The 9,119-nt window shown below is 32.5% G+C and overlaps 1 protein-coding gene across 1 annotated transcript; it reads right to left on the bottom strand.

Moving 5' to 3' along the window:
* Positions 1 to 7,730: 7,730 nt before the first annotated feature.
* LOC149541469 (uncharacterized) lies at positions 7,731 to 8,731 on the bottom strand. The gene is made up of 2 exons (XM_089795616.1): positions 8,054 to 8,731; positions 7,731 to 8,001 (listed from the first exon to the last, which is right to left on the bottom strand). The coding sequence occupies exons 1-2, from the start codon at positions 8,632 to 8,634 to the stop codon at positions 7,731 to 7,733; spliced, it is 852 nt and encodes a 283-aa protein (XP_089651742.1). The 5' UTR covers positions 8,635 to 8,731.
* Between the last annotated feature and the right edge of the window lie 388 nt (positions 8,732 to 9,119).

Here is a 9,119-nt window from a genome sequence, read left to right as displayed (position 1 = left end):
TCTATATGCTCATAAATTCATCAACCTTCTTCCATTCTCAAGGAATATAGTTTCTTCCTCAAGAAAATCTTGTTCATAAGTGATTTTGTTTGATAGATCTCACTTAACTTCTTCCAAAGCTTCTTCATAGTAGATTCTTCATGGAAATTTATCAAAATTGAGTCTACAAGACACAATATAATGAGGTGTTTATATTTTTTGATTGTCACACCATACTATGTAGCTGAAGTTGGGTATATGGTCCTCTTCTTATTCTCATTGATTGCATCCCATAAATCTTGATCAATCAATAGATCTTCCATCTTCAGCTTCCACATCTCAATTTTTGTGCCAAAAATTTTTCTACGTCAATCATCCTTGACATGATTGCCATATTTTTAATCCTGTAATATAGAAATGAAATACTCCACACAAGCTCCCACTCAAACCTTGATTAGCTCAAAAAACCACACACCCAACAAATAGAACCAAAATTGGCCAAGATTTGATACTACTTGTAAGGAAGCAAAAGTATGCGGAAACACTTCCTACACTAATATTGAGGGATGACTATGTAAATTTCAACTTAAGTATCATAGAGATCTCAAGAAATACACAATAACATAATCAAAATAACAATGAGCATATAACACAGTGATTACCATGGGAAAACCCTCCTGGGAGAAAACCCCACCCTCCAAAACTGACACAATGTATTAACAAATCAAGATGATTATAATATACTTGCAATGCAAGTTCTTACATGAGCACAACACCACAACTTGAACACGGTGAGACACCTCCTAGCACACAGCCTTGCAAAAAAAAATCAATAACCAAACTCCACCCCAAGCCCTCCTTTTATAGTGATATTACAATCTGGAAACACTTGTGGTTTTACAAAACCATGGGCTTAACCGCCATGCCACATGTTTCCCATTTTTTACATTTACATTTCTAAGATGGAAAATCAACTAAGTTAAAATAGTAATCTTGTCCATAATTTTGTCCCCTATTTAGACCCACATAAAAGTCATGTAATGAGTCACCAATGCTCTAAAAATGGCCCTCCTATGTTCTACTATGGACAAGGCATATTTGTAACAAAACATACACCTATTTCCAATACATAAACATGTGGAAAACTACCACAAATAAATTTTAGAATTTTCTAGGAAAAGATTACAAGGTTGAGACACATTTCTCAACAAGAAATACTTGAATTTTATCATTTTTAAGTATTCAAAAAAAATTATCATAAACATTCTAAAACAAAATACATTTGTGGACACATATTTTTAATATTTAATTAATAGAGAAGGCCTATTCATCAAAAAATACTATGTCTTAATCTTTTGATATATTATAGCTATTAAATATTATATTCTTTGACTTAATAAAAATATAAAATGTCAATAGATAGGATCTAACAAATTATTTTCATCATCTTGACTCCCTATTTATCTAGAACTCCCCCTTCCATAGGACAACCATCTTCCTCCACTATAAACCTACTACCAATTTAGAAAAGTTCAATTGGCCTCGAAATTAATTTTGTAAATGTAAATTATTCTTAAGATTTATATGAAAATGCTAAAAAAAGAAAATATAAAAAATTAAGGGAAATGACCCATTGCCTACACTTTTTGGTTTAATGCTCAATATTTTTCACAATATTGCACCAATAATTGTGACTTTAAAGTCATGATTTTTCTCCATCATAATCATCAGGATGAGAGCTAAAAAATATTTATAATTCTTATCACAAGAAAGTTGAACAATGACAAAGGTCTTGTCTTGGAAAGTCATCTACTCAAATCCTCTTTTTGCGTCTGCACTGCTTGAGAGAATAAAAAATGATACCCTTAAAATAGGTCGCATGGAGCCTGTAATTGCAAAGCTCTAATTTCTTTGAGAAGATGGATTCCCAATCTATATGTGAATCTGACTAATGATATTTGTTCTAGGTATGTTAAAGAAAATACAAGGGATTAGATTCTGCATGGATAAAATGTAGGGGATCAGATACGACGTGGATAAAATAATGATTTTGTTGCTTGCCATTGGGTTAATGTGTTGATCATGGCTGCATGCAGAAAGGATTCCAAGGCTGTGCATTTGATTTTGTTGGTCAAATTGGTAATGAATTAGGGTTCGTTGGATCTTCGGGTGGTGAATTGGTGGCGTATATGAGTGGCACGAATTTGTTGATGGAGTAAATTATGTCGAATGCGAGAATGGCAAGGAGCTTGATGTCTTACCTTGGAGTCACCATTAGTAACTATATATATCACTAGTTTTAATAAAAAAAATTAAAACTAAAACATAAATATATAACTTGAATAATTAATAAGAAAAAATATTTTTGTTCCCTTCAAACTATGCCTTTACGAAATCGACAACACATATATCTCGAATGAAGATAGACTTGTAACAAATACACAAGGTAATCAACACACACACACACACCAGTAGTTTACTTTAAATTATATACTTTAAAAATAATATTAATTATAAAGAATATAAGAATATAATATTTCCATAACTAAAAATTTGTTTTATTAACAATTATTTATAAATTGATGCATTTTGTAAAATTATTGATGGATCGAGGCTATAATATAGATAGATTATGTTCTTTTCTTTTTTTTCTTTTTTCAAATTCCAGTAAAGGCCCAACAACCATTTACGATGACAAATTTTAGGGTTCAACTTTATAATTCTAGTACTGACGTTTTGGATTGCATTTCTTGATCTATTATCAGGAATAAAGAATGTTCAGATTGTGCTATTTATTGATCCAAAAAAATAATTTAAACAAGAGACACAATGCCTTGAAGTTTGGAGGAAGAAAAGTAGGAATTTATATATGGGGAATGAAAATAATAAATGATTGATTGAGATCAAATTAGATAAAAGAACATATTTAAGATTTAATTTTTCAAAAACTAGGAAGGCAATAATGATATGTTTATATATATATATATATATAAATGTATCTTACGATTTAATAATTTTAAATTTTACTAAAGATTGTTACATATTGTTGGATCTCCTATTAGTTTATGGGTAAGCACTTTTCATTGGAACTATAAGTCATACAAGGATGGGCATTGCATTAACACAACCAACAACAACAATGGAAAGTGGGGTGGTTGAAGGCAAGGGGAATCAACCTCCATGTTGGAAGGTTTGTGACAAATTATTACAATTTGGGGATAATCCTTAAATTAGTTTTAGCTTGTAATTTTAATTTTAATTTTTTTAACATAATAATTTATTTTTAAAATTTGAACCAAAAATTTCTACTTGTAGTTTGTTATAAAAGATAAATATCAAATATAATAACTTAATTCATTTATTTATTTAACAAATAACTATCCCTTTGTTTGTGTAACAAAATAAACTTTAGAAGAGATATCATTTTTATGTGCATGCATGTGTTGCACCTATTCCTTAAAAATCTCCCCTTTTCAAGTGCAACATTTATTACTTCTGCTCTCCTCCGCGCATGTTATAGATGATAATAGAAACAAAACCTCCGAGTTAAAAGTCATGCACCTTTTACAATGTGAAAGATAATACTCATTGCATTGATGACACAATCGAAATATAAGACTGGTATAGTGAAATTTGCTAATCTTGGAAATAAAGTTGTTGATTCCATAGAGATATGAGAGAACCATTCAACACTGATATATGACTCATATTTCTCTTTCATTATTTTGCATTTATTGGTTCCTTTGTGCATCATTATTTATACCCAATATTTTGTAATTTAATGATAACTAGATAAGTCATTTGTAAGCATTTAATCCCAACTCGCATGCCCTTTTCAAAAAATGCTTCTACAGTTTCAATGTGTAGGCTTATGGATCATAAGAACATTTTTCAAGCTTGTTTCAATCTATATTAATTGGACTATAACTAAGCCAAAATTATAAAATTATAAAATAGAATAAAAAGAAGATAAATAGTGTAGTTAGTTGCTACAAGTCATTGTAATTAGGGTATTTTGGCACCACATTTTACAAGATAGAATTGTCATTGAACCAAAAGATTGCCCTGTCAATGTCTGATACAAGCACTTGATTTGTAGAACATGAGAGGTAGCTAAGACACGTTACGAATCTTAAAGGTAACATTTGCGGTTAGTCCAACAACCCCCCCCCTCAGCATTACCTAAGGAGATGTGAACCTATGACCAAGCTTTGATACCACTTGTTATAAGCTAAGGTGTGTCATTGTACCAAAAGATCGACCTATCAATGCTTGATACAATCATTAGACTTATACAACATGTGTTAACCATTTTTTTTTGTGGAGCTTTCACTCTCTCTCATTACAAACAACTATGCTAGCTACTAATTTCTCCATGCAACCTTTATAGACCAACAAATCTAATTTTAGATAATCCCTAAATGAGCTTCTTTTTGTTTCTCAATACATAATGACTTGCTTTTTTTCTTGCTCTGGATTTTAAATTACATGTAATAGGTGTGGGTGCGTTAAACAACTTTTACACCCACTTTATAAGTAGTCCACTTTAAATTTCTCTCTTTCTTCAATTCATGAAAATTATTGTTGCTTATGAATTATAACATTGAACCTTCTAGACATGTGGAGAAAATAGAGAGATTTATAGTTACAAAAACTACATTTTTTTAACGTATTCTCATGCGTTTGAATGTTTTGTTTTTTTGGGATCTTAAAAAATGTGAACATTATTTGGTACTACTATGTAGAAGACTACTTTATACAATTATACACGTATGTCCACCTACACTTTTAATTTTATTATGTAAACCTTAAATTATTCTTCCAAATCAAATGCATACCGCTTGCTCCTCCCTTTAATACAAGTCAGTGAGCCCCACCGAATTTAAGACCCTATTTAAAAAACAAACGATTTACATTGAAAGGTAGCCAGCCAAAGATTTACATTGAACTATTTTTTTCACTCAAAAGATGTGTGTGAAGACACATTTTTATGCGTGAACTTGGAGTTGAAGGCAGACTTCAAAAAGTAGTCCAATCTATTGTTTTTACTCTCCTCAAAAAACATAACCGAGTATTGATTTTCAATTCCTACTTGCTAGTAGGAAGTGCAAAAACCTTATTTTCAGACAAAATTGGAAGTCATGAAATTCCAATTCCAATTTGTCAATTTTGAAACAAATGCAAAAAATTTCAAATCTAAATTATGAAAAAGCCAATTCCTATCATCTCCCATGAAACAAGCAGACCCTAATTCATTGTATACCCAAAAACACACAATTGCCTACAAAACAAACATAATAACAACCTTTAAAAAAGTCAGTGAGCCCCGCCGAATTTAAGACCCTATTTGAAAAAACAAACGGTATACATTGAAAGTTAGACAGCAAAAACATCAGCCATACTTAGAGAGAAAAATCAGATATCAAACCTGTGATGCAGGTCATGGGTTCGATTCTTGACCCCACAGCATTTTTGAAATACAAGCCATACGATACAAATCTGCTGGTACTGTTTTGAACTATTCCAGTGCACTAACTTCAACTATCCTGTCAACATGTTGCCAGGAACCGAATCAATCAATTTCAACTTAACTAGCCTTTCAATTTATTGGCGGTTTTAGACATTTTCTGTCCATAATTCTTTGTCCTTTGATGCTCCATTTGCACGTGGTGGTTTCTTGTCATTTATAATTCCCATGATTGTTGTTCTCACACTGCCCTGCTTTACAGCTTTCATTGTACTCTATATCCCATTCTTCCATATTTTCTTCAGTGTCCCTTCATTATTGTCCTACCATTAATTAACAACGTACCATGAAAGAGTGGTAAGAAATTAAGAATCTAAATGAGAAAAATATCTGGTCCATTTTATTTTCGTTTGATTGGAGTAAAAAATTAATAAAAATAGAAGCCACATTTCAATTAAGACATATGTCAACTAATCAATATTAGTTATTAAATGAGGAGCTGTTGAAGAATATTGGGTTCTTGTTTTTTCTCACATTAAAATAATATAAAAGAGTACAGATAGAGAGGCTTTTAATGCTGTCGCATTATTATATAATCTCCAGAATAATATCATGTAATGACTGCCCCTGCAAAACCAATGACACATCAGCAATCTTCGTAATATGTGGAAAAATCAACAAGAGTCAAAGTCTTTTGAATATTGACTAGTCAACATTAGTCGATTAACTATCATTAACTTTAAACAAAATGATACACATACATATATGCTCAAATTTAAAAGGAATTGTAAATTCGTTACCACATTACTAGTACCAGATACCAGGTGGTAAACCATGACGACCAAGTTGAAAAGAGCTCTAGAACCTGTCTAAGAACACAAGGTGAGAATATTGTAGGAGTGCTTTTCCACCCTACCATGAAGCTGTTAAGCTTCCCCCGAATCTTTCCTGACATGAAAGATACCTAGCCCGACAACGAGATAGTCTAAACAAGTAAAACCTAAAAGAGTAATGGAAATATGTAATAACAAATAGTCGTATCTTCATTAACCACATAATTAGGTCAACTTCCATTTATCATAATTAAAAGAACTTATCCTTATTTCCAACTCACTTCATAATCATCGTTTATGTATAAAGATACATGAAGAATAAGAATCGTAAGCAAATCCATAATATGGCATCCTCAACAAGCCATGTAAAATCATCATAAAATTATTATATGTCTTTATCAGTCTATTATCATAAAAGCATGATTTTCTTTATATTAAATACATAAGAAAGATTTGAAATTTACACAACATAAAAATCACTTCAATACACTAGAGGCTATCAACCCTAACAGAAAAGTAAATGGCATACTAAATATCAAAAGGTAGGATTGAAATCATCATAAAATATGTAATTGCTAAAAAAAAATTCCTAACCTCACCATTTCATAAGACCAAGTGACCAATTTTTATTTTACCTGAGAAATGTAACTATCTAAATTATAGAAAGACTACAAGAGCCCTTAAAAAAATACTTAAACGACAATATGCCTCGGTATCATGTTGTAAAATTAATTCTGTCAGTAAGACTTCTGAATTAGACATTTTGCTTGTTTGCCGCACAAGAACCAAGAAGCATTCTCGATACTTGGCCCTTATGCCCATCAAGCTGGGCAACAACCCCGCAACCCAAACTCCAAAATGTTAAACATCCTTCTAACTACTGCATAGTAGTAAGAGTGCTGCAGTTTGGTTGTAATCCTGGTTTCAAGAGTACTCTATAGTGTCTATAACCATGAAATTACCCGAAGCCTCATGATACTTAAGAAAATGAAAACAACACTTAGTTGATACAATTCATTAATTACATAGGCTGACTATATAGACAGAATATGATGACACGCATGGGAGGCATTAATCCAACTTGGTACTTGTCTCATGCTTGTTTCAAACGTATAAGGTTTTGGTATGCTATCTTATTCTAGCATGTAAAGACCCACCAATCCTCTAAATCGTAGTCAATCTCAGTTGCGTTTGTTGTAAACATTCAAACACAATGCAAGGATTTACCCTATTTACAACCAACAATATCAAGAGATACAAAGAAGACATTTCCCAAATTCACCTCCACAGATTTACAATGTCTTAAAGCAACAATTTACTCATTAACTTATGTAACGATTAGAAAGAGAGAAAGAACCTGGAATGTGATGGCTAAGTTTCCTTTTCCTATGTTGCCTCCTTGGATTTGTTCTTCCTCCACACCCTTAAATTCAAAACGTCCAAACTTAACTTCAATCTTTTCTTTTGAGTAATCTTGTCTTCAAAAAAAGATCTCTGCCGGAGCAGAGCTCCAGGAAGAGCCAGAGACACTCATCGTCCTCGTGCACGTCACGGAGCTCAACAATTCCACGATGGCCAGACACGCATTTCAAAATGGCGATCTCATTGAGGAGGCACTCCTTGTCCAGAGAGTCTCTCAAATCGGCTTTTTCAATAATTTTGCATGCCAAAACTTCTCCATTCTGTGTATTTACACAGCGGTGAACGATGCCGAACCTGCCTCTACCAATCTCTTCCATCAAAGGATAATCTTTGCGAAAACTGTTCATCGTACGTGAAAACAAAGCTATATCCCATTTCAAGCACAGTTCTGAGGAAATCAATTCTTCTCCACATCATCTTCAAGTAATCATCAGTCATGAAAAGCTTCTCCCCTGAAAAATCAATACCTTCAGCCTTGAGGATGAAGCAGTGACAATGAATGGAAATGCATCGATTGTAAGCCTTTTGATCCAAAGCAACTATAACAAGATGATTCAAGAATCTGCTAGTTTCTTCCCCACTGCAAAAGCTCTCCAAGAAAAGATCTATCAGGGACCCTGGTGTTGCCCATGCTTGATTTAATGTAGTTATTATCATTGTCTTGTTACCCATGTCAGCCTTTTGCAAAATTGTCTCCAACTGTGGAAGCTCTGATATCAGGTTGGTACTTTTGGCGGATGAATTTCCGACAGAAAAGCTTGTCCCGGGAAGCCATTTAATCAGCTGATTTGGCTTAGCCATGTAGGAAAGAATGACACAAATGAGAGATATTAATGCAACAGAGAGTAAGATAACCTCACTGCTCCTTGATCTGCACATATCAGACATTGCAGATATTTTCTTTTTCCTCGAAGTTTTTGGATCTTCCATCATAAATGGCTCAAAGAAAACATCCCGATCCTGACGCAGTCGGATGAAGGAAACGAACAAAACGAACGCTCCTCCAATTGTGTAACGATTTTAATGTGTAGAGAAGGCTAATTCAAAGAAAGAAAGAATGCCCCTTAACTGATAGTGGCAGTTAATAATTGAAACTAATTCTTGCATTCCAATGAATCAATCCAAAATTAGTTTTCATTTAATAATTTATAAAAGACAAAATTAGGAAAAGCCAAGTGGCATCAATAATTCCTATTTACTAGGATAAGAGAAGACGGGTTGTGACACATCATACATGTTTTTATAATAACATTTTGATTATAATCACACAACAAGAATATCATTTCTATCAGTTCTATTTAAATCAAAGTGAAAGTATTTAACAAAATCTATTTAAATCAAAGTGAAATTATTTAGCAAAATCTATCTGAGATGGCATATCTGTTAAGAATTTAAAAGGCATATCAAGAGATCCATAT

Source organism: Cupressus sempervirens, chromosome 8 (assembly GCF_028749045.1).
Source record: "Cupressus sempervirens isolate cs-2001-9-10 chromosome 8, ASM2874904v1, whole genome shotgun sequence".
In the NCBI taxonomy this organism is placed as follows: domain Eukaryota; kingdom Viridiplantae; phylum Streptophyta; class Pinopsida; order Cupressales; family Cupressaceae; genus Cupressus; species Cupressus sempervirens.
The sequence above is the reverse complement of the archived record's forward strand: the minus strand, read 5'-3'. Positions and strand labels throughout refer to the sequence as shown.